General features: G+C 41.1%; 1 protein-coding gene across 1 annotated transcript in view; it reads left to right on the top strand.

Moving 5' to 3' along the window:
• Positions 1-25784, top strand: part of Selenof (selenoprotein F) — a 33348-nt gene continuing 7564 nt past the window's right edge. Inside the window, 2 exon segments of the mRNA NM_001256866.1 lie at positions 1-99; positions 8564-8731. Of these exon segments, the coding sequence (NP_001243795.1) occupies positions 25-99; positions 8564-8731 (243 nt within the window). The 5' untranslated portion in view covers positions 1-24.

Here is a 25784-nt window from a genome sequence, read left to right as displayed (position 1 = left end):
GGAAGATTGACGGGGACGGCAGGGATGGCGGCCGGGCAGGGAGGCTGGCTGCGGCCCGCTCTCGGGCTGCGCTTGCTGCTGGCGACTGCGTTTCAAGCGGTGAGTGCGACCGCCTGGTGGCTGCCTCGGGCCGGGCGGAGGGCTCGGAGGAGGAGGGCCGGCGCGCGGCCACGCAGGGGCCGCCCTGGGGACCGCTCCATCCGGAATGAAACGTGGCAGGCAGCGGATTCCAGCCGGGCTCCCGCCGGGCTCCGGGGCCGCAGCCCAAGTCGAGCTTTCCAGACGCAGGGGGTCCACAAAGTCCGTAATGCTTGGCCAGGAGGGGAGTCTCTCTCTTCAGTGGGACAGCACTGAATGACACTTCCATTGCTTCCCGCAGCACGCCCAAACCTTAAAGGGACAGACATGTTCGTGGTTTGGGCCCAGACGGGCGTTTTCCTCCTTTAACAAAAGTGCCTTGATTCTGAATCTCTTAAGGTAGAAAACCTGATTTTGACTTACTTAGCTACTTATGAAACAACTCTGTTGTTAAACTCCTTTATGGAGGTCTGCAATCCGTATTTACGCGTCTTCTACTTAGGGTATTTAAGTGTTTTGTTCATGATTTGAAAAGTTAAGATTATACCATAGGTCTGTAAATACTTAGATTTTTTTTCATACCAAGAAAAAAAAAAAGGTAGTTTGCAAACATTGTCTCTGCTTTCGTTACTTTGTCCAAAGGGTGGACTCTCGACTTCTCACATTGCAATACAATGTTGTTACTCAAGCACCTGGTACTTAAGAAATTACTTAAGACCCAGGTCTTCGGGAAACATCCTACTACACTTTGTAGAGATTAATGGTTTGTTTGTTTCCCCTCCCATCTTAGGTCATTTTAATTTCTTAGAACTACCACAAGTTACAAAGAAATAATGTTTCATACTCCCGTCTAAATTTCAATAAATGATGGCTTTGTAGGTATACACCCCCCCAAAAAAGAAAGAAAACCCAAGTCAATGTTTTAAACAATGTAACCATCCTTTAGGTTGGTGAAGCACTGATTTGAGCTATTTGGTTAATTTAATTGAAAATCTAAAGCTACCATAATTCATAATCAGTGTCATTAGCTGGGGCCACTTAGTTATTCTGCTCCTAACCTCTCATCTCCCACTAGCCTAGACTTATTTTTCACAACAGTCTCAGGACAACACCCCAGAAGAGCAAAAGCTTACAGTGCCTCATAAGACCTTGCCATGGAAATCACATCTCCCTCCTGGGAGACAAAGGCTAAAAGTAGAAAGCAAGATCTTCCCACTGTCTAAACAGATCCAAACTCCATCACATTATACTTGTCAAAGAAAGTCTCAAGAGAAAGCCTCGGGTAAATAGCCACAGCCATAGGAGGGCAGTGACAGAATTGCGTGGCAAAGAAGTGTTCATACCAGAACCAGAATAGGAAGAGTTTACGTCTATGTGTGTGCCACAGTGGCCACCTTCCAAATCTAACTCAAAACTCAGATGGCAATTCTGACTCCTTCCTTACTTTATGCACCTCACATACTGGTAATTAATTACCAAGCCTTGTACTTCCTAAATATGCCTGAAAACCAGTTGTTAATTTTTCAGTTACCCTGAGACCTCCTAAGAAATAATAGCCTCCTAATTTTTGTTTGAATAGCCTATTTCTATATTGAGAATTTAAATAAAAATCACCTTTACCAGTTCCCTAATTGCCCAAGCCAAAAATGTGTCCCTTTAAATTCTCTGTATTTTCACTCTTTGATTTGAATTAGTCATTAAGACCATAAAAATTTCCAAGCCAGTCACTTAATTTTGTTGCCTCAGGTGAACCAGGACAGTATATCCATATACCTGTAATTACCATAAGAGCTTCATTAACTGGTTTCCACATCTAATTTCTTTCTAATTCTACCCAGTACATCTACAGCGGCAGTTCTTAATCTTCTTAATGATGCAACCCTTTAATACAGTGGTGACCCCTAGCCATAAAATTATTTTTGTTGCTGTTATGAACTGTAATATAAATATCTTTCACAGGGGTCATTCGGCCTCAAAAGGGTTGAGAACCACTGATCTAGAGTAACATTTCCAAAATTAAACCTGTTGTACTTAAAACTCCCACTTGCTTTTAAGATAGTTTGTCTTTAAGTGCCCCTTAGCAAGTCGGTCAGATAGCTACCAGGCTTATTTCCCAGCATTTGCTTCTTCCACTTGGCGAAGAAAAGGATGTGAAGAGTTGAGGATACGTGCTCCAGCAAATTTCATGTAGTTGGTTCTTCCTCAGAAGCTCTCTCCCCTGTGCCCATAAAAACATGACTGTCTTCTACTTACTATCTAACCCTCCTTCTATGGTGTGGGTCAAAAGTTTGATTTAGGAATCAAATTCAGGTCCTTGGGCTTGGGCTTGGCAACAAGCAACTGTACCCACTGAGCCATTTTCAGCCAAGAAATCACTTCCTCTAGGAAATCAATCTCTCTGCACCCAAACTAGGCTGGGAGCCATTCCGTGTGTCAGTGGCGATTTCTACTTAATGTCTTAGGTACCTTTTTTAATCTATCATAGTTTCTTAACATTTGTCACTTTCCCACTGAGCTGGCTGGATCCCGCCTTAAAGAAGGGCCAGTTCCTGATTGTCTATTATCTCTACTGACATACATAGAGAGGGATGCTATACCTTGAGATCTAAGTAACATTTCATGAGTGAACTGGGGGATCTACAAGTCTGAGCTCCTACTTGTAATCACAGCATTCAGGAGGCTGAAATGAGAGGATCGGACATTTGAAACTAGCCTGGGCTACATATAGCAAGTTCAGGCCAGCCTAGGCTACAAAGCAAGACTGTCTCAAAAGAAGAACCAAAAGGCAAAGTTACAGAATCATAAATAATTTCTCCCTCTCATAGTAGCTTATACACCATGTTGTCCTTATCCTGTGGCTCTAACAGATCATAGCCATGTGTGTTTCTCCCTCCATTTCTCCTGCCAGAGTATTCGCCAGAAGGTACACAGGGATCATTTTCCTTTTAGTTTTCACTGTATCTCATGTTTATTGACTTCCAGCCTCAGAAGTGCAAATGGTCGTCAGTTCCTCCCTGCTTCTTCCCATTGATATTAATGTAACCACAGCTTCTACAGGGTGGTGAAGAACCATAATCAGTCCCCAAAGAAAAGAAATGCCTGCCCAGAATCCTGGTTAAGACATAGACAGGTCAACCCTTGCAAAACTCAGACGTCATGACTCCCTGTAGTGATACTTGCTTTTCATAATGACTAGTGTTTATAAGAAACAAAAACCTTGGCAATGAAAAGGGTGTGTAGGATTATGGGAATATAGAAAGAAGTTAGACAAATTCTTGGATTTTGCAAAAGGGGAAAAGACTAAGCAAAGTGGGCACTTGCCATGGTGAAAATCAAAGGCAGAAGCTGTAAAACTTGAACTTCTTGACACCTTGAAGTAGAGACTTAGCTCATATTTCAACTTACAGATGAGCCTTATGTAGACAAGTTTGAGAATTGTTTAGTGTCTGCAAACAAGTTAGTGTCAGTGCATACTTAGCGCAGCTGGGCTCACAGCAGATGACTTAACCTGTGAATATATTTTGAGCATGTATAAAGTGCATTTCGAACAGTGCATTTTAGTGTGGCCTAAGGGAGCACTTTTAATAAAGCTACTCGGAACTGGTATGTAGTCCTTTGTTCAGATCATAACCATCTCCATATTCACAGTCATCTTTAGTCAAAAACAGAATAGAATGAGATGTGCATCCTTGAGTCCAAAACACTCACCACCCATCTGGCCACAGTTCCGCATCTCTTCTTGAATCTTGTGAACCGTGGATGGCCAATTAACAGTTATCAGTGTTACTTGTTACTGATCTGTCTAGCAATGATGCCTAATGAGTTCCATTCAGTAAGCTAGGCCAGGGGTTGTCCTAGTCTGTTAATCTGTTAACAATGTCTGAGGCCAACTAATTTATGAAGAACTGTATTTTGGTGCACAATTCTTGAGGCTGCACAGAACAAGAGTGGACAGCCACATCTGATGAGTGCCCTGACTGTGCTCCTAGTGGAGAAAGAGAAAACTGCAGGTAGCAGTCTGCCCATGCAAAAACTGCATGAATCAACTCCAAAGAACCTCCATACTTGTAACTAGGCCCCACCTCCCTACACTGTACTGAGAAATTAGGTGTAGACCACATGGGTTTTGGTGAGGACGTGCATACCATCACAGAAGTTTTAGAAGCAGGCTAGGATTAGACTGTGTGTGTGTGTGTGTGTGTGTGTGTGTGTGTGTGTGTGTGTGTGTGTGTGTGCGCGCGCGCGCAGCTACATGTGCTTGGTAGAGACCAGAGATGAATAATCAGGTGTTATCTGGTACTTGCCCCCTTTTTGAGACAGGGTCTTTTACTGAGCCAAGAGCCAGGTATGTGGCTAGATGAGATCACCAGCAAGCTCCAGGGACCATCCATCCCTCAGTGCCTTTACCAACCAAGCCATCTGTCCATTCCCAGGATTAAAATCTTTTTCCCTTTGTAGTCTTAAACAAATTTTCTTACTATCCTGTGTCTGTTTCTTTCCTAAGTGTAGTTAATAGTAAATGGAATGATAATGTATTTATTGGTACAATATCTGGTGGTTTGTCAGAACTTCCAGTAATGGCCATGCTTCTGGCATTCATTATGTTACTGTTCACTCTCTGACCCCATCCATTTGTTTCAAATTCTTCAAATTTGAAATCTGTTCAGAATTATATGAGAATAAAGGTTGATGAAAGGACAGCGTGCGTGCGTGCGTGTGCGTGCGAGTGTGTGTGTGTGTGTGAGTGATTAGTGAGATGGCATACACTCCTCCATGCACTTGTATACATGTGAAGCCAAAGTTGATGTCTGTTGAAGGTCTTCTATCATTTCTTCACCGTGTGTTTTGAAAATGGTTTTCTCGATGAATCTAGAGCTCCTCCTCTTTACCCTAGACCCCCGTGAGGTTCTGGGGACCAGCTGGCTTTGCACTCTCCATCCAGTGCTGAGTTATAGATGGACATTGCAGCTCCTAGCTTTTTAGGTGGATGCTGACCATCCAAACTTAAGTCTCACGCTTGTTTGAAAGCACTTTACCCATTAAGCCATTTGTCTCCCCAGCCCTAGTTTCTGCAAGTTCTTAAGCAATTTGCAGTTTTCAAAGTGAATTTGCTTTTATTACATGTTTCAATTACTGACTGACTGCAAAACAAATTTTCGAGAATCCAGTGGTGTAAAACAGTTTATTTTGCTTTCCGATTCGGTGGGTTATCAGTTTTCAGACTGGCACAGCAAGGGCTCGTCTGCTCCATGGTCCCTCAGAACTCAGTGGAAAGGCTGGAGTCTGAAATCTGAAGGCTCTTCACTTGAATGTTTAGTAGTTGATAACAATGTCAGCTGGAAGTCTTGGTTGATCTCTGCATGTTTCTGTCCATGCTGGGTCTCTAGTTGAGGCTTTTTTGCAGCTTCGTGACTTAAGTTCCAAAGTTGATGCTTGGGGGTGGGTGCAGGCAGGCAGACAACTCAACTCGGGTGCTCAGGTGTGTGCCTGTGCGCACACACACATTCTATGTTGAAGGACTACCAGTCACATTATAAGAACATGTGAGTTATATGTGCATATTAATGAAGCTGTCTCCAGTCTGCCATTTTGCTGTCCCTGATTTTCAAGTTCCCCTGTACAGTAGGTCTTAGAGATGACTTTACTGGTGGGAAGTTGCAAGTGTCTGTATCTAAACTAGAGAATCGACCACAGAAAACTGACTAGTAAGCTCCTACTTAGTTGGGGTAGTTGATTAGTTGTGAAGATTATGTACATTCTCTATTTATAGAGGTGGGGTAAAATACAGATGAGATGTCCGACTAGAATATTGGCTGATAACAGATGGATGAGATAGCATTTTGTGGGAATGTACTAGCAGTATTTTCACTGAACAATGCCAGTGGATTTCAGCCTTGCCGATTGGTTTAAAGGAAAGCTGACAGACTACAGCTGGTGTGCTGAATTCAGCCAACCCTGTCATTTATTGGAACACTCATGTCTGTATTGTCTGTGCTTGCTTTTGTGTGGCAATGGCTGACTTGAGTATCTATGAGAGAAACCATTTTGCTACCAAAGCAAAATTGCCCTCTGGCCCTTAGAAGCTTTCAGACCCTTTCTTGTTGTAGAAGAATGACCAGATACAGTCAGCCTGACATTTCCCCTATAGGAAACTGTGGCTTTTACTGGATCATTTGTTTAACAACAAGAGCAAGCATGGGTGCTAGGAATAGAAACAACTTAATGCCTGTCTAAGAATCACTCACATGTTGATAGTGAATAGAAAACCTAGGTTTACATAGCACAGTGTTGTTGAGTAGTTTTGTTTTAGAACTGGTCATACATTTCTCAGTGAAGGAAACTATAGTTGCTAAAGGTAAGTAAGTGATAGATTTTACAGAGAGAGCACCTACAAAACCAGCACTGATTAGGTTCTTGGAAATAGGCAGAATTTACAGGGTAAAAAAAAAAATGGCAAAAAGTCATTTTAGACTAGGGAAAAGTAGGAACAGCATTGTGAAGATCAGTTTTACACTTCAGTACCACAGGGATTCATAGCTGGAAAGTGGGAAAGAGCCAGAGAGTGAAGAGAGATGGGACTGACTAATAATGTAAGCTGCAGAGGCAGGAAAAGCCTTAAAAGCCAGAGGGCTCGAGGGATAGCTTAGCAGTTAGAGCATGCGCTGCTCTCACAGAGGACAGCAGTGCAGTTCCCAACACCCAGTGTCTGAGTGGGAACAACCATCAGGAACTCCAGCTCTGGGGGAGTCTGAAGCCTCTGACCTCCACAGGCATCTGAATTGGTGTGCACATACCCACTCACGGAATACATAAAAGAAGAATTAAAGTGTTTTTAAAATTGTAAAATTAAAATGTCTTAAAAATTGTAAAAGATTTTCGAGCTCCTCGGGAAACAGAACTGTGAAACTATTATTAGCTGTGAAATGGTTGAAGAACCTAGAGGGCTTTGGCCTGGCAAATTTTTGACCAGGGAAGCACTGCCATTTTCCTAAGATGCCTAGTACATTTGGAGGGCTAGACTTACAGAAGCAAAGATAGATTTCATCATAGGAAATTTTGCATTTGCAGCATCTAATGAAAATCAAATGAGGCTTTGGAAGCCTGAACTCAAGAAAAGGGAGCATCCAATAGAATGGTATTTGAAATCCTGCATAAAATTGCAACCTCCCAAAAAGCAGGGAACAATATCTAAGTACATAGGCCAGGCCTGTAAAACCAACCACTCTGTGGGATGGCAAGCTTAAAGCATGTCTGGGCTACAGACTGAGTTCAAGACCAGTATGGACAACTTAATGAGGACCTGTCTCAAAAAGTAAAGAGGGGACTAGAGAGGTGACTCAGCGGTTGGCTTCATTACTTTCTGTTCCTGTGCCAAAATACTATAACAAAAGCAGCTTACAGAAGAGGGGTAGTTTGAATTTTGGTTCCAGGGATCCGTAATGACAGCAGGAAGATAGAGCAAAAGCTGAGAGAGCAAACTTGGAAGTAGGGCGAGGCTATGGTCTCTTGGAGCCTGCCCCATACTTCCTCCAGTAAGTCCCCTAAACAGTACCACCAACTAGGTAAATTTCAAATACCCAAGCCTTATAGGGGACATTTCTCATTCCAACCACACCAATGGTCAAGACCACATGCTACTCTTCCAGAGGACCCAGGTGACCAAAGTACGGTTCTCAGCACCCATATCTGACAGCTCAGCAGTTTTGTAGTCACATATACATAGCTACATTTTGTAGCTACATATACACACGAAGACACAAATGCATACACAGAAAAACGAGTCCTAAAACAATTTAGTTGAATATAATATTTTTGTGATGCTCAGGATTGAACTTGGACCTAGAATTTCTAAAGCAGTCTTTTGTCTAGAATATAGTGCAGGCATTAAAGCTTAAGGATAGCTTCCCCAAGGTCACACATCTGGGAAATGGTGGTCCTTCTCTGCTTCCCTGGTCCCTTTCCTCCCACTACCCACCAACACCATGGGGATGTGTTTGCAGGTAAGTTAATGCTTTTTCCATCAATCCATATAAATAGGTACTAAGTCCTGAAAAGGAAGTCAGAATTTTTCCTCATAAGAAAATTCCTTTTTTAATGAGCTACTGGATGTTAATAAGAGATGTGTGATATGCATATATTTTGTATTTTGTGTAAATCCACATTTTCACTGAAGTGGATGTCAGGTCCAGGCTTGTGGTGCATGCCTGTAAGCCCAGCCCTTAAATGGACAGGAGGGTCAAGGAGAAGGTCATCGTCAGCATATATCTAGTTCAAGGCCAGCCTGAACTATATGAGACTCTAGAAACAAACAACAACAAACCAAACATACACAGCTGTGGAGTTCATACATACTCCATAATTTGTCTCCAGAGAAACATAACAACACCTTGTCTCCCTTGTGCTCAGTGTTGACAACCCTGGTTCTCTTTTTAGGAAGTTTCATGTAAACCTGGGCCTGGGTTTTAGTCCTTGTTTTCATTTTCAGGTGTCTGCTCTTGGGGCTGAGTTCTCATCAGAGGCATGCAGAGAGTTGGGCTTCTCCAGCAACTTGCTCTGCAGCTCTTGTGATCTCCTCGGACAGTTTAACCTGCTTCAGCTGGACCCCGTTTGCAGAGGGTGCTGTCAGGAAGAAGCACAGTTTGAAACCAGAAAGGTACTGTTTTCTGTCATCTCTTTAGATAAAATACAGATTGCTTAATCAATTTAAGCAGTTGTCTTTTGCTTTACAGGTAAAATTCAGTCAGTAGCTTGCCTGGTCTACTAGATCACTCAGGAAAAGTATGTTTACATACCAGGATCCATGTCACTGTGGTTGTCCAGCAAGGGCAAGGGAGGGCAGGACATACACCACAGAATCACCATAGCACGCCTGTGTCCCACCATGAGCTAGTCTTCCTCATCTCTAGGCAAATGGGGGCAAGGAGCAATTGATTACACTTTGGTTTTGAAGGGACCAGCTCCCCATTTCAGCAGCCATAACAGCCGAACACGTGCTTGCCATGACCTTGCCTTGGTCACTAAGAGGTCAGATGCCTGCCTCATGGCAAGGAACCAATCAGAAGTTAGCTGGTGGTGCTATGCTTTATGGCTCTGGGTGTGCTTTAAGGACAAGTGCACAGCAGTGACATGCAGAGCATAGCAACCACCCTGGAAGGGCCTGTGGGCCATAACAACCAGTTGACCAATCAACACAGGACAAACCCTCCAAACCTGGAGGCACACCAGTCCTGAGCCTGTGCGTGCCCCTAGACACTCCCCTTATGCTGCCCTATAAGATCTCTATGCAGACGCTTTGAGCTGTCTTTTCCTAGCCATCCGCCATGGCGGGTGGATGAAAGACCTGAGCTAACATGGGGTTAGCTTTTTAACTATAATAAAGCCTCGTACAGTTTGCATCAAGCTTTCGACTCTGCCTGGTGATTGGGGTGACCTCGGTCCTGGGTTGAGATCCTGGAGGCCTGAGCTTCTGGAGGTATTTCAGTTTATTTGTGAAAATGAGCCAGTTGTATACTGACATAGTAGCATGGTGCATAATTTTGGGCACAAATGTGGTTAACCGAACTGTTGACTTTCATACCTGTTACTAGAAATTGCGATACTAGTAACCTTATCTTTCCTCTCTGAGAAGTCAGTCAAGGAGAAATAGCACTGCCCCCAGAAAATGTGTCATTTTGAACCCACTGTTGAAGTTTCAAGTGCTCAGGGTGTTCTGTTTGGATGTGTGGCTGTGTTGGCTGTTGGAAGACAGTCTCATTCTAGAACTTGCCGTGATGCCTGGTAGCCCAAGATGGACTTGAACTCACTGCCCTGTTGCCTCGGCCTCCTTGGTACTGAGATTACAGGTGTTCATCACTATGCCTGGTTCATCACTCAGTCTTTGTGTTCAGTAAAACTGTTAGTCTTCCACACTGTGAAGTAACTGAGAAGAGTGTTTGTATATCCAAACAAAAGTGCCTGGGGGCTGAAGTGTGGCTCGGTAACAGAGCACTCACCTGTATTTACAAGGTTCTGTCTTCAGTGCTCACTGTCAACACAAAGCAGATTGTATAAAAGTGACTTAGTGGGATTTCAAAGCACAGTTTCCCATTTCCTTGTTGAGTTCCCTTTTGTTAGTCTTTCACTTGCCCATGTTTAAGGTGTTTCTACTTGTAAAGCTTTTAAATAGTAATGCTTTCTTGTGACTAGATAAAGTTTATTTCTAACAAGTATATATTTATAGTTTTGGAGGAAAAACAAAACAGCATATTATTAAAATACTAAGGTTTGTGGTAGCCAGATTTAACACTTGATTCCCTCAATTGATGACTTGAGGTTCCAGTGTTCTGGGTGAGCTTACAGAGTCCAACATGCTCTTTGCTTTCTTGGCTGTATTAAACCCACATGTGTTTTGTGTTTCGATTTCATACATGTAAGGTAGCCCTTATATATGTAAAAAGCTAAGCATCAAGTTTTAAAAGCTTGATTTGATTTAAGGACGTTTAAGACCAGATAGCTTGTCGGCTGTGACTGCCCTCTGCCTTTATAGGGAGATAGTCACCTGGACAGACTGCTGAAGGACTCAGTGTGAGTCATCTCTTCATTGTTCCATGGCTGTGCCATTACCAACCAGAAAACAAGATCATTTACTAATACCCCAAACTTTAAAATGTGGGTAAGATAAGACTATCTCACGAGCCCTTTGTCATTAAGGCATAAGAGAGATTCTGCCCTTTCATTGATACAAATATGCCTAAAATATAAACAGTGCATAGAAGATCTATTTCTGCCTGTTGCTTTTTGTCAGTGCTGCTTCAAAATACCCATTTTTGTCTTGTTTTTGTTTTTGTATTTTGTTTTATTTTTTGCCATTTTTTTTTTTATTGAGCTATACATCTTTTCCCTACTCCCCTTCCCACCTCCCCTCTCTCCTTCCATCCTCTCCCTTGCCCCCAATGCTCCCAATTTACTCAGGAGATCTTGTCTTTTTCCCCCTTTTCTTAGGGTCCTCTTTGTTACCTAGGCTCTCTGGAGTCGTGGTCCCTTGCTTTATGTCTAATATCCACTTATGAATGAGTACATACTATATTTGTCTTTCTGGGTCTGGAAAATACCCACTTTTTAATACAGTTTTTGTTACTAGTTGAACTGTATGTTGTATCCAGACAGTTTCAGCTTCTACAGCTTAACAATAGCAGACAAGTAGTCTGCCTGTTAATACTAGCTAATCGTGGCTAAAATGTTTAATATAGCTAAGTACAAGTGAGTCTGCATCCTCAGAACCTTTTGTACTGAGTCTGGTGCTTGCTTTCTTTGCTGCCAGCCCTAATCTCTAAGCTAATTTCCCATTAGGCATTTTCTAGCACTTTCATACTAAACGAAGGAATAGTTTTTATAGGTGTAATGGAAGCAAACCAGAAGAAAGTACTTAGAATATGACTGGAGACATGAAAGTAGTGTGTGGAGTAACGCCGCTAGACTCACCCCGCAATCCAGCAACCAGAGAGTGCAGCCACAAGCCAGTGACTCACTGTAATGTGTGCTCCTCCATCTCATTCAGCTCCAGCCTGCAAGTAGTTACTGTTAAATTTGATATGCATCTAATAAAAGTTAAATTTCCATATAAAATTAGCTCCATTAGAAGCTTGTCTATTAGTAAAATTTTTTTAGTTCTTGTTTGCTTTGAGGCAGACTCTGGCTTGTATAGTGCTGGCTGGCATGAAAATACCTGTACTGTTTTCCTCTGGTCGTGGCAAAATACCTTCAGGAAGAAAGGGTTGGTGCTGGCTCACATTCTGATCACACTCAGTCATGGTAAGGGAGTTAAGGCAACAGGAGGAAGAGAACAATGGATCACGTGCTCAGCTTACTTCCTTTTCTTCAGTCCATGCTGCACTCAATCCATGGAATGATGCTGCCTGCTCACAGAACGTATCTTCTCACCTCACGTAACCTCCCTCGTCAAGACTGTCTCTGTCTCCCACAGGCATGCCCAAAGCCTCTCTCCTAGTGGTTCTAGATCCCGCTAAGCTGACGGGCAGCGTTGACCATCACCCTCCCTATATAGATCTGGCTGGCCTTTAACCCTTAGCAATCCTCCTTTTGTTCCTCCCAATTGCTAGGGTGATGTGCACCATGTCTAGCTATTTAGTCTTTCTTCTATAATATAGTTTAAAATGCTACTAAAACATTCTTTTTGGCTCTTTTAGTCCCATGTGTTGTAGATCTATCCAAAGATGAGGCCAATTGTTTTTAGTAATGGTCAAATATTTTGTTTAAAACATGAAAACATAAAATATCTTGAAATCCCTTGAAATTTATTTTGTTAGTAATGACTGCATTTTTTTCTCTCTGGTCTGCCCAATGTATTTTGGTCATAAAGGACCTACTAATTTTTTCAGATATTACTTAGAATGAGTATTTTGTTAAGCTGTTGTATTACTGTTTTAAGTAGCTTTAAAGACTTACAATTATGGCTTTTAAACACTAGTCAAGAGATTTAACTTAACTGGGGAAAGCATACTAATTTGTAGCTTAAAGAGAAAGTGTAAACTACTAAAGAAAAGTAAGTTGCATTTCCATGGAGTTTTGTGCAATTAGTACACAAAATTAGCATTTACTAAGCAGCACAAATGACTTCAGCTTTACATAGAGAATCTTAAGATGAAAGGGAAGGTATTGAAAATACAGCTTTGCAACTGACTTCCCATTATGTTTTATTGGAACCTGCTTGCTAAGAGTGGAGTGAGGTTTTTTAGTCATGAACTCTACAGTTGAGGAGTAGCTTGGGTTGGGGGATGTCAGCTAGAAATCATATGGAGTTGCTCTCTTTTGATTTCACCTTTACATGTTAGCTCTGTTGGTTTTATTTTCACGAGTAACTTTTCCTTGACAGTAACTGTCTGCTCCTGAGTTTGGTACCTACAACTCCTTCCACTAGAAACAATTCTTCTGTGTTCATAGCACTGGGCTATTTAAGATGAAGACTTACTAAGTTCATGTGTGTCTGTGTACCACGTGTATGACCTGAGAAGACCAAAACAGGTATCAGATGGTCTGGAACTGAAGTTCCTTAGGGTCAGTCGTTCCTCATCATGTGGATGCTGGAAATCAAACCTTGGCCTCCCTGGAAGTGCTCTTATCCATTGAGCCGTCTCTCCAGCGCCACACACTCTAAGGTATTAGCTAGAGTTGTGAAATAACAAAAAGAAGCTGCTAGCTGCCACCATGGCTGACAGGGACAGTGGTTGAAACCAAAAGATAGAGCTGTGTCTGGTAAAGAACAGAGGTAGCTGGATGTGATGGTGTGCTCGGGCTGTAATTGTAGTGCTCGGGCTGAGGCAGGAGGATTGCTTTGAGTTTGGGGGCTGAGGCAGGAGGACTGCTTTGAGTTGAGGCCAACCAGGGATACAAGTACAGCCTTTTTCAGAGACTGAAGAGAGTAGAATAAGATACTAATTAAGAAGTCCCAGTGGTGAGTTTTTGTCCTGTTTTTTACAGTAAACCGCTTTCCAGAGCTGTCCTTCACAAGGATTTAGCTCATCTCCTTCCGTGTCCACTCTCATCGCCATCCCCAAGTCAGATTAGCTGCTCCGCCCTGTTCCCAGAGGGCTTGGCAAATACTTGACCATTATTCTGCCAATAAGTTGAGCTTTGTACAGGCTTAATTTTATCATGATTTCTAAGCCCCTGACCTTTAGAACTCTGAGTCACAAGTCTTTATACTGGGATGAGGCCACTTTCACTGACAATTAATTGGACTCGGTGGGTTTTGGGTTTATTTCCTGTTATTTTAAGAGTCAGACAGGAGGGCTGAGTTTGAGACCAACCTAAACTGCATAGTCGTTCCCTGCCTTTAAGAATACTTGTTAAAAATACAATAGAGCCTTACCTTCCAACTACTTTATATGTTTCATTTACATATCCTGAAAAATAGTAAAAGCTTCAAAAGAAACAAACTTATTTCCAGGTTGGCAGCTGCCCACTAGCCAACTTTTGGTAGTTGCTATTAGCTACAATTACAAATCTTTCATTTCTACATTTTACAGATGTTTCAAAAATAGATGTGTTGATTATTTAGTGTGCTGGCCATCAACCTTAATTAATAGTGTCTATTTGTTGAGAGGGTATCACTCTGACCCCGGCTATCCTTAAGCTCAGGCCCCATCACCTCAGCCTCCTGAGCACCAGGATTCAGACAGGCACTGCCACGCCAGCCGAGATTGTTTTGAAAGTGAACATGAGCATCAGATTAAAAATAATTATATTTTATCTTAATTTTATTTTTAATTAAATGACTTAGTTAAAGTTATTTTTAATGTTTTTGGATTTTTCCTGAGGATAAACACAAATCAAGTGTTCCTTTTTAATCTCAATTCCTATTTTCTAAGATTTATAAATTTAAGCCATTTTTATCAGTATCCAGTCTTTCTACTCTTGTGACCTGTCATCTTCATTCCCGATTCGGTGCTTTAACAGCTGCTCCAGCTTCTTGCCTGTGCTGCTGTTGTGGAATGGTGCTTCTCCTTCGTGGCCTGCCCATATCTTTAGAACAGAGGTTTCCTGGGTTTTTAAAACATGGTTTGTTTGCTTGGTTGCTTTTCTTCTTTGGTTCCCCAGTGTTAGCACCTTCACTGCTTTCAGTTCACACCTACATTCCATCTTGTTATTCTCAAAACCACACTTGTCAGCAAGTCAGAGAGCCTTCTAGTAGCTAGAATATGCTTAGCTAAATTACTCATAAAACAGCACACGTCATCTACAGGCTATTCTGTCTTGATTGACTCTAGACAGAGTTTAGGCAAGTGGTCAAGACCCTGGTTCTGGCACTGGATTGCTGGGTTCAGCCCTCTGCTGTTTTGCTGGCATCTTGGAGGATCTGATCTTGTTGCCTGCCCCCTTCTCTCCATGGACTCCTTCCTGTCCTGTGATTGCTGTGAGGAGAAAACGGATGAATGTTCATTCACACAGTGCTGAGAGCTGTGCTTGACCTGCAGGTGCTTGCCAGAAAGCGTTGCTCCTGGCAGTCATTCTGGAAGGTATGTGTTTGGTGTTTAAGCAAACAAGGGAAAAGTAGAAATTTAAAGGACCCTGGAAATATCACAGTACTGATTGCTGTTGGCAGAGTATAGGAAATAGCTGTACTGAATCGTTAGATTTTCCAGTGATAAGAATTTGTAACAAAGTGTTCTCAGTTGGTGCAGGAAGGAATATATTGTGATAGCAAAACAGTGATATGAAAACTTAGCATTTGCAGCTACTTGGTATGGTGTCAAGGGGTTTCTGTGACCACCACAGCCACCAGAGTCACAATCCGCAGGAGGTCAAGTACCCCATGTTAGTTCAAACTTTGGGAATCTGGCTCTGAGTAGTTTATTTTAGGCATATTTAAACACAACACAATTCAGTGAAAACTTTCTTGATGATAATTAAGTCATTCTTGTGTATACAATAAAGCACACGTAAATCTCTGTGAGGAACAAAGTAAGCTAAATAAGGATCACACATGATTACATTACAACTTTGTGTAAAGTACGTATAACACCTTCCATAAAGATGGGTTCTGTAGATTGATACATGTGACACATTCATAAAGATAGGTTCTAGAGATTAGCTGATAAATTTGAGATAAGGGTCAAGGGGGGATCTGTGTGGTCTCCACCACACAGATAAGCACACCAGGATCAGCAGGCTTTTAACTATGTCCACCCCTAGGCTTCTGGGTGGATAGCAGATTATTTCTTTGAAGGAACAGCCTTTTATGTCTAACTGTCTGGGTTCCCTTGGTGCTTATCTGTGAGTACAACGACCTCAGTACCTCTTACAGTGTGGAACAGGATGTGTGTGAGTGACACCAGACCAGATGCTGGAATTCGGTGTTTTCATTGCTGCCAATGATTGGATTTTAGTGAGGCATATAGTGTAAGTTTGAGCTTTGCTCATTTTGATCACTTAAGATCCAGTATGAAAGACTATGGGAGTTTGGGAATGGGAGACACTATTGCTTTTTTATTTTTCTGTTGTGAAGGGTTATCTTTCTTTGTGTATGTGTCTCCCTGGGGATATACAAATGTATACAAGTGTCCAAGGAGGTGAGAAGAGGTTGTCGGGTCCCCTGAAGCTAGAGCTACAGGAGGTTGGCAGCCGCGCAGCACCAGCATGGCTCCTCTGGTTCTTAACCATCAACCTTCCTATCTAGCCCTAGGCTTTTCTGATTTTTGTTTGGTTTTGGTTTTTCCAGGGTTTCTCTGTGTAGGCCTGGCTGTCCTGGAACTCACTCTGTAGGCCAGGCTGGCCTTGAACTCACAGAGATTCCCCTGTCTCTGCCTCTTGAGTGCTGGGATTAAAAGTGTGTGCCCACCACCACCCATTCTGATTTAAAGAAAAAGAAAGAAAAACAAAAACAAGCAAAAACAAAAAGACTGGGACTCAGATGAGTGGCCAGGCTCACTAGGCAAGTGTGGTTCACCAATGAGCTACATCCTCAACACAAAGCTCACATATTTTGAAAATTGAAATAGAAGTCAGTTTAAAGTAAATACTGTTTTCAAGCTCTTTCAAATGACAAATCAGGTGAAAACCATTTTTTTTAAACCACAATGACATTTTAGCAAAATAAACTTAAAGTATATGATCACAATGCAAAAATAATTGGTTTACCAAAATTAAAAAAAAAAAAAACAACCAAACTAACCACAGCATCTAATTTTCCTTGCTACTTATTTTAATCTACTTGGTAACAGATGTTAGTGGTTTAAGAATAATTTGGCGGACTGGAGAGATGGCTCACAGGTTAAGAGCACCAACTGCTCTTCCAGAGGTCTTGAGTTCAATTCCCAGCAACCACATGGTGGCTCACAACCATCCGTTATGAGATCTGGTGCCCTCTTCTGGTGTGCAGATATATATGGAAGCAGAATGTTGTATGCATAATAAATAAATAAAATCTTAAAAAAAAAGAATAATATAGAAAAAAAAAAAGATGCTAGTGTATGCCTTTAGTCCCAGCACTTAGGAGGCAGAGATAGATAGATAGATAGATAGATAGATAGATAGATAGATAGATAGATAGATATCTGAGTTCAAGTCCAGCCTGGTCTACATAGTAAATTCCAAGACAGCCAGGGATACACAGTAAAATAATAATAGTAATAATTTGGATACCTCTTTTGAGGTTTTTTAGGGGGGTGGTGTTGCTTTTGTTTTGTCTTTTGTCCTTTTCTGGTTCTTTTTCTTTCCTTTTTTTCCTTCTCCTTTTCCTTCTGTCTCCTTTCCCTTCCCTGTGCAGGGGACCAGACCCGAATCTTTGTCTAAACGTTAAGTTCTTCTGATCTAAATCCCCACCTCAACAAGATGGTAGAGTGTAGTTTAAACCTGTGTCACTTCCCCAACCTCTACAAGGTGATAGAGCAGAATTAAAACCTGTGTTACTTTCCCAGCCTCAACAATACCATAGAGTAGTTTAAACCTGCGTTACTTGCTGTTTGTTCATTTATGTGAAAGAAAGCTGTACAGGTTGCCATGAGATTCCTTTTGTGTGAATTCAGAATCTCTTGCTGTGGTTCACAGCTCCAGTGACCCCTCATGTCCAGAGCCCTGAAGCCTACCCATTACTTTATCTGGAGTATAGCTCAGCAACTCAGGTTTGATAAAGGGCTTTATTTTCACTTTGATAACTCTGCAAATGATAGAACAGCAATTAAAATGTTTCTCTTCTGCTATTTTTATTGCATTGTACTTTAATATTTTGTACAGTAAATGTTTACAAATGTAGTAGAATGCCCTGTTCTTTCTGCTTTGCTATGCTTTTGTGATTGGACTAATACCAATTCACCAGTTATGTACATAGTCTACCTTGAGATTTACATGCATCTCAAACAGGCCACAGTCAATATAAAATATAAATCCCCTTCTGCATTTATGATAGTCTTTTGGGAGAACTGAAGTTTTGTCTCCCCTCCCCCAGCCCCTTTCTCTTTCCTGGCTGACTGACTGGGCTAGGTTCTTCAGTCTTGTTGTAATCCCACTTGAGTGTTTATACTAGTTGTGTCTTGTGTATTTCTCTGCACTGTTGGTTTAACCCTCAGAAGAAGCCTGTAATGTACTTTTGTTTTAACAAACAAAGCAATTAGAGCTCACCTGCCCAAAGTTCTGGGGTTTTCTGGTGCCAGGCTCTGATCCATCTCAGTTTGACTACTGAACCCAAAGTTCTAAACCACAATAGTTTGATGTCATCTTGAAACTGTCAACAGTAATTCCTGATGCACAGTCTCTGTAAAACATCAAATGACTTAAACATGAAAGGCCAGAATGAGCTTCTTAAGGTCTCCTTGGTCCTTCAGTTAACAAGACCAGCTAATAGAATTCCATTACTAGTTTTTATTTAAAATTATCAAACATTTATCTTTCCGTTTACCACAGACTATGACTCCCATTAATTCAGTGGTTTTGAAAAATATATTACCTGTTTTTAACTTTTAGCTAAAGTCCAAACAAAAGGTTTTAAATAAAAGACATAATTTTTATTAATTGGAATTGGAAAAGGGGGCATGAAAATAATAGTTTTTATTCTTCTCTTATATATTACCTCCCAACCAGTTTCTCCTCTAGCCGTTCCCCCCAATACTTCTTTTAAATTTATAAGGAAATATCAACTGTAGCCAATTTCAGCATGATTCAGAAGTCCATTTGAACGGCATTGTCTAGGTGACAAGCTTAAGCACTAAGCTGTCAGAGACACAATGCTGCTACTGTGTAACACAGAATGCTGAAGAGGAAGCCAAGCTAACTGTGCATGACATTGCAATCACTAAAGACATTTCATGCTGCTTAAAATAGCCTTCTCACTTTTCTGGCATCCAGAGCCTCTACAAAACTGATGTCTTCAAAGGAAACAGAATGTAAATATCTTCAGCAGATGATTCTAAGTGTAACACAAAAGTGTTCTTGTCAAAGGAGTTTTTAAATACAAGCAGTTCTTGGCAACAGTTCAGATCCAGTGTAACCATTCCTAAAACCTCTACTTGTCTAGCACAGGACTAACTAGTGGTGCAAATAGATACTTACAATAATGGCCACTTGTATTTGTTAACTTGTTACTATATGAAAGCACTCTTCCAGGAACTTTAAGATGTAGGCAGTACCTGCAGAGAGACATGGACTTTGAGTTCAAACCCAGCCAGGGCTGTGTACTGAGACCTCATCTCGAACTACTTTAAGTAACTTGGTTTCTATAATATCATCCTGTCCTAAGATCACAGAACTAACGAGTGAACAGGTTCATTTACATATATATGTTCAACAAAGTTTTGACGTTTATTTTATAGCTGTTTATTTGAACTGAAATATTTGTTTTTACACATGTCTTTAATATGGGAAGTAGATGCAGTCTTTTAAGAGCTTAATAAATTAAGGTTAGTTCTCTAAGCATACTATTCAAAGTATCATAGTTGAGCTTGTACCGGTTAAGAAAAGGAAACCCTTAGAGCAGTGTTCTCAACCTCATGTTGTGACCCTTTAATGTTGTGGTGACCCCCAACCGTAAAATTGTTTGAGTTGCTACTTCATAACTGTAATTTTACTAGTTATGAATCGTAATATAAACATCTGATATGTAGGGTATGGGATATGTCACTCTTTTGAAAGGGTTGGTCAACCCGCAAAGAGGTCAGGCCACACATAGATTGAGAGCCACTTGCTGCCTTGAAGTAATTGAATCTGCCTTTCCCAAGCACAGCTACCTTAGACTCTTACCTAATTACCTTTGCATTTACATGCTAAATGTTTCTTCTTGGAGAGGGCTCTGGGTGCCAAAATAAACCCCTCGAAGAATAAGAAATAGTGGAAAATGGACTTGCATAACTGGGCGAAAACATAGTTTCTGGAGTTAGGGAGGTAACAACTAAATAGAAAAAAAAAAAAAAACTAAAAAGAAAAACTAGAAGAAGGAACTTGATAGGTCTCTCAGTGTTGGATTAACCTACCATAGAAGCGCATGACAAGGAATACCAACTACTGAAGAGCCTCAAGTACCAGCTTTAAGCCCAATGGTTGGATCATATAGTGAAATTGTGTTAAATATTTTTTCCTGTATTTGGATGCAGCCATGTGGAAGTAGCCAGTGGGAGAACCAACAGCAAACTGTTTAAATGTGTCTTGTGGAGAATGTGATGCAGTCAGATTTTGGTTTCTTATTTTTTTTTTTTGGACTTTTTTTTTTTTAGAATATTATTCCAGGTGCATTGGTTTCTTAAAAAAAATAAATAAATAAACTTGGTGAGATGGGTGCTGTAAGCACAACACATCTCCTGGATATTTGCGTTGTTTTAGGTGCAGGTAATCTTTGTGATCGATTGTCACTTTGGATGCAGCAGTGTTAACTATGGAGAAGGTGACAGCACAACACGCAAGTGGGCTTTTTTCAGGCCCCTCTGCTGCCATAGACTGCAGCTTCCTTACTTCAGGTTCTCTTCGCTGATTTTTCAATTCTTCAAGCTAATGGGAAATGGATTGTATTTTTAAAAATTTAAGAGGCAAAAGTCATTTTTCTTTATATTACGAGTAATATGAAGAACGATTTACCATTTTCTAAAATATTTTAACTTATTGCCAAGAGCTAATTGTTGTCACTGAAAAACTACTTAAATTTTTCAAGATCCAAGTCATATACACTAATGTTTCTGGAGTTTTGAGATCAGTAAATGGGGTGACCATATTCTCATTTTCTCAAGGTACTTCTGTTCCTGGGGTGATATTTCCTAATGTCAGGAGAATTGAGCACACTGTTGTAGGTCACAATATTAGAGCACTTGTACTTGCTCAGTTGTATAGGAGGAATGTCTGTTAAACCAAGTTCCACCTGAACGCCTCGTTGTGACAGTGATCTTGTCATATGCTGTGACCAAATACCTACAAAGGCCAGTTAGGACGAAGGGCTTGTAGTTTGAACGTAGTCTTCATGGTGAAGTCATGCTCACAGAACTGAAGAGGCAGCTGCTCAGCACCTACATTAGGAAGCAGATAGACGCAATGACAGTGCTCAGCTAGTCTTTTCATGCAGCGCAAGACCCCAGCTATGAACCAATCTCACCCACATTGTAAGCTGTCTTTTCCCCCCTCAGTTAACCAAATCCATTCCTCCCAAAGACATGCCTGAGGCAGTGGTGGCTCTGGCTTCTGTTGAGTTCATATAATCAAAATTAGCCCATTACATACTCTTGTACATTTACAGGCAGTTTCTGTTCTTTGTTTCCACAAGTCCTACTCATCACAGTATTGAAGGAAACTAGCCCCTTCCTCCATCGCTTTCACAGTTAAAATGCAATGATGAGGAAACATTTTGTGTTATTTTTATTGAGCATTTTAGTGGAATATTGATTTTCTCATTTTTGACAACCCCTCCTTTGGAGCTGACTTAAGGTAAATGTTAGCTTCTCAATCTCCTTGCATGGCTGAAGACATGGAAAGGGAAAGACAGGGTCTGCTTGGTATGGAGTGCTTTAAACCCACGAGCTTCCTTAAAGAGGAAGGACCTGCAGATAATTCAGATGTACATAGTTATTTAAAGGTGTGGAAGGAAGTCTCTTTGCCTACTTAGTTTACTAAGATGATAACCCAGCTTCTCTCCCTTGGTGTGTATCAACAGATATAGTTTACATATTTTTTTAAAAATTTTTCATTAATTTATTTTTACATTCCAATCCCAGTTCTCCCTTCTCTCTCCCACTCCTCCACCCCCCCACCTCCCATGTGCTCCCCAGAGAGGGTAGGAAGTCTACTAAGTCTGTCCCATCATCTCCTTGAGGCAGGACCAAGGCACCTCTCCACCCCACACCCTGTGTCTAGGCTGAGCATGGTATCTCTCCATATAGTCAATGGGCTCCACTGAGTCAGTTTGTGCATTAGAGATAGATCCACTGCAAGTGGCCCCAGACATATATTGTCCCAGTCACACTATTTTCACCTATATTAAGGGAGTCTAGTTCAGTCTTAAGCAGTTTCCCCATTTGTCAGACCTAAGTCAGTGATCTCTCACTAGCTCGTGTCAGCTAATTCCATGGGATTCCGCAGCATGGTCTTGACTCCTTTGTTCATATTATCACTCCTCCCTTACTTCAATACAAAATAAAGATTACGGCCTTTTACTATATGTGAGGCTTTTCCTAATATTTTATACTATGAAACATGTCAAAAAAATTGTAACGTGAGATGGGTCAAGTGAGCATAGGAAGGATAATTGCATTTTTTTTCTTAGTTGTCTTTCTGCAAGAATGCCTATCATCGTCATGCAGCTTATATTTCATTGTGTGTGAATTTGTATGATGCTAAAGATGCTTATACAACATTTAACATTTACTATAAACTATAGTAAATTATTTGCCATTGAATAAAAATCTTTCCATAAACATTATAGATTCATAAATAAAATGCCAACTAGTGATAGAAACTGATGCCTTTAGAATTTTTTTTTGGGGGGGGGGGATTCAAGACAGGGTTTCTCTGTGGCTTAGGAGGCTGTCCTGGAACTAGCTCTTGTAGACCAGGCTGGTCTCAAACTCAAAGAGATCCGCCTGCCTCTGCCTCCCAAGTGCTGGGATTAAAGGCGTGTGCTGCCACCACCTGGTCAGTTTCTTTGGTTGTTTTGAGACAAGGTGTTTCTCTGTGTATCCTTAGCTATTCTTGACTGACCTGGAACTCAGAGATCCACCTGCCTCTGCCTCCTGTGTGCTGTGATTAAAGTCATGAGCCACCACCTCTCAGCTCAAGAATTTGATCTTAGTGGGTACAATTTTGAGTTGCATTTTCTTTTGTTTCCCTGGAAGTATTTTAGTTAGATGGTGAAATAAGTATTTAACTATGTTCAATGACCTTTTACTACCTTTACCACACAAGTATATGTGTGGTTCTGGAGGAAGTCAACATGGGGCATTTTCAACCCACTCGAGGTAGTGGGGTGTTTGTAGTACATTTTGTTAAGAGTGGATCTCTGTGGACACATGTCTAGGAAACACTGGAGGTTTTCCTTGAAAACATCACATCCTGTGTTCATTAAATAATTTTCTAAAATTGTGAGAGGGCCAATGTTTTGTGTCCTAGAATGCTTTCTGTGAATCAATTCCTGGTGTGCTGGGTACTGAGTCCTTCTGCCCTTGTGACAGCACAGTGGGCTGGGAATGAGCTAACCCCCCCCCCACACACACACACACACACACACACACTTGTCTTTTATAAGTACTTTCCTCATGCATTCCATACACTGACAGCTTCCACTCATACCATGATATGGCATATACTGGGAAGCATCAGTGTGGAGAAATGTCTTAAATAAGCTAATGTAATCTCCACCAAAAACTGCTGAAGGGTCACAAAAAAAGAAAAAAACTGTTGTAGTGGTTGAATTTTAATACAATCTTTTTTTTTTTAATTGGAGTAAAGTATATGTAAGGTCGCCGTTTTTAAGTGTGCAGTTCAGACAATAATACATTTACAATGCTTTAAAGCTATGCTGATTTCCACAGCAGCTGTTCAAGTTTGCACTCCCACCAACAATGGAAGAGTGTTGCCTTTCTCCACATCCTCTCCAGCATAAGCTGTCATTGGTGTTTTTGAATTAGCCATTCTGATCAGTGTAAGATGGAATCTCAGAGTGGTTTTGATTTGCATTTCCCTGATGACTAAGGATGTTGAACATTTCCTTATGTGTCTTTCTGACATTTGAGATTGTTCTGCTGATAATTCTGTTTAGATCTGTACCCCATTTTTTAATTGGATTGTTTGGTAGTTTGAGGTTTAGTTTCTTGAGTTCTTTGTACATTTTGGAGATCAGCCCTCTGTCAGATGTGACGCTGGTGAAGATCGTCTCCTGTTCTCATCCCCCGAGACTCAGGACCCCCCACAAACAATACCTGTCAAACGGTGACATCCCCACCTGTAGCCGGGATGCTGGTCAGCCTTGCATCTCTGAATTTCACTGTTTTTCATAATTCGTGTGGTATTTTTCTTTTGTGCCTGCCTTCAAAAAAAATGTTTTCAAGGCTTATTCTTGTTGTCAACTATATTAGAGTTTCTTTTGAAAGCTGAGTAATAGTCTACTGTATGTACTCACATTTCCCTCATGTCCTATCCGTCCACAGATACTTGAGCCACCTCCCTCATTTGGTTCTTGTAAGTAGAGCTGCTATAATCAATGTACAAATAACCATTCACCTTTGATTAAACGCTCAGAAGTAAAGTCTCAAGTCATGGTGATCATGTTGTGTTTCCCATAGCAGCTATACAGGTGCAGTTGCTTTAGCTGCTCCTCCATCTTAACCACCCCTTGACAACAGATATGCTGACAGTGTAGAGTGCTGTCTCCCCAGGGCTTTGATGCTCCTTTCCTGACTGTCTTGCTGGTAATATGGCCTAGATTTCTAACCAGCATTAGGCAAATCTTTGTGGGTTTTTTAATACATTTTATAAAGTTAATCAGTGTTAATAAAAACATTAATCTCTAATGTTTTTATTGCTTGAAAGAACCAGAGATCATCAGAATTCTCCACCCAAAATGCATCAGTGCTTTCAGAATCCTCAAATAGCTTATACAGAGGCCCTCAGAGTCTCAAGAGCCTGAAATAACCCAAAACACAAGAACCTTTTATAAATTTTTATTTATTTATATTTTATGTATGGGTGCTTTGCATGTATACCTGTATGCCATAAGGGGGCATCAGATCCTATTATAGATGGTTGTTTGCCACTGTGAAATTGCTGGGAATTGAACTCAGGAACTCTGAATGAGTAGCCAGTGCTCTTAATCACTGAGCCATCTCTCCAGCCCCCATAAAAACTTTTAATATTGCCCAGCATCACCAAAAGGTTAGTTATCTTTTGTTGTATCAAACAAAGGTGGTTGCCATATTTCTACTTTGTACCTAATTTCTTTTTTAAAAAATAAGAAATACTGGTTTAGAACCTTAAAAGTAAAATCCATGTTTGATTCTTAGTCAGCCATAAAAATAAATCTACAAGCTAAGAAGAAATAAAATAGATGTATTATATTCTTAAATTTGCTGTCTGTTTTTTAGGGCCTTCATATTCCTAAGAGTATCCTTGCCTATGAAGAGAATAGTCAGGGGGGTGGAGAGATGGCTCAGTGGTTAAGAGCGCTTACTGCTCTTGCAGAGGTCCCAGGTTCGATCCCCAGCACCTACATGGTGGCTCATAACCATCCATGACTTCAGTTCTGGGAATCTGATCTCTGAGAACACTAGGGACATACATAGCATACATACATCCCTGCCAACTGTTTTAGACTTTCTGTTGTTGTGGTAAAACACCATAATTAAAAGCAACTTGTGGAGGAATGGATTTATTTTGCTTATACTTCCATACCGAAGTCCATCACTGAAGAAAGTTAAGGTCGGAACCTGCAAGCAAGAACTGATGCAGAGGTCATGGGATGGTGCTGCTGACTGACTTGCTCCTGGTGGCTTGCTCTGCCTGCCTTCCTAGAGTACCAAAATCACCAGTCCAAGAGTGGCATTGCCCTTAGTGCACTGGCCTTCCTACATCTGTCATCAAGTAAATGCACCACAGGCTTGCCCACAGGACAGTCTGATGGGGACATTTCCGCAAATAGGGTTCTTCCGGAATGAATCTAGCTTGTGTCAAGTTGACACAAAACTAGACAGAACACTTATGTACACAAAATAAATCTTTGAAAAGAATGGTTAGGCTTTGGCTGCTACAAA

The sequence above is a fragment of the Cricetulus griseus genome (genome assembly GCF_003668045.3).
Source record: "Cricetulus griseus strain 17A/GY chromosome 1 unlocalized genomic scaffold, alternate assembly CriGri-PICRH-1.0 chr1_0, whole genome shotgun sequence".
Taxonomy (NCBI): Eukaryota; Metazoa; Chordata; class Mammalia; order Rodentia; family Cricetidae; genus Cricetulus; species Cricetulus griseus.
The sequence above is the reverse complement of the archived record's forward strand: the minus strand, read 5'-3'. Positions and strand labels throughout refer to the sequence as shown.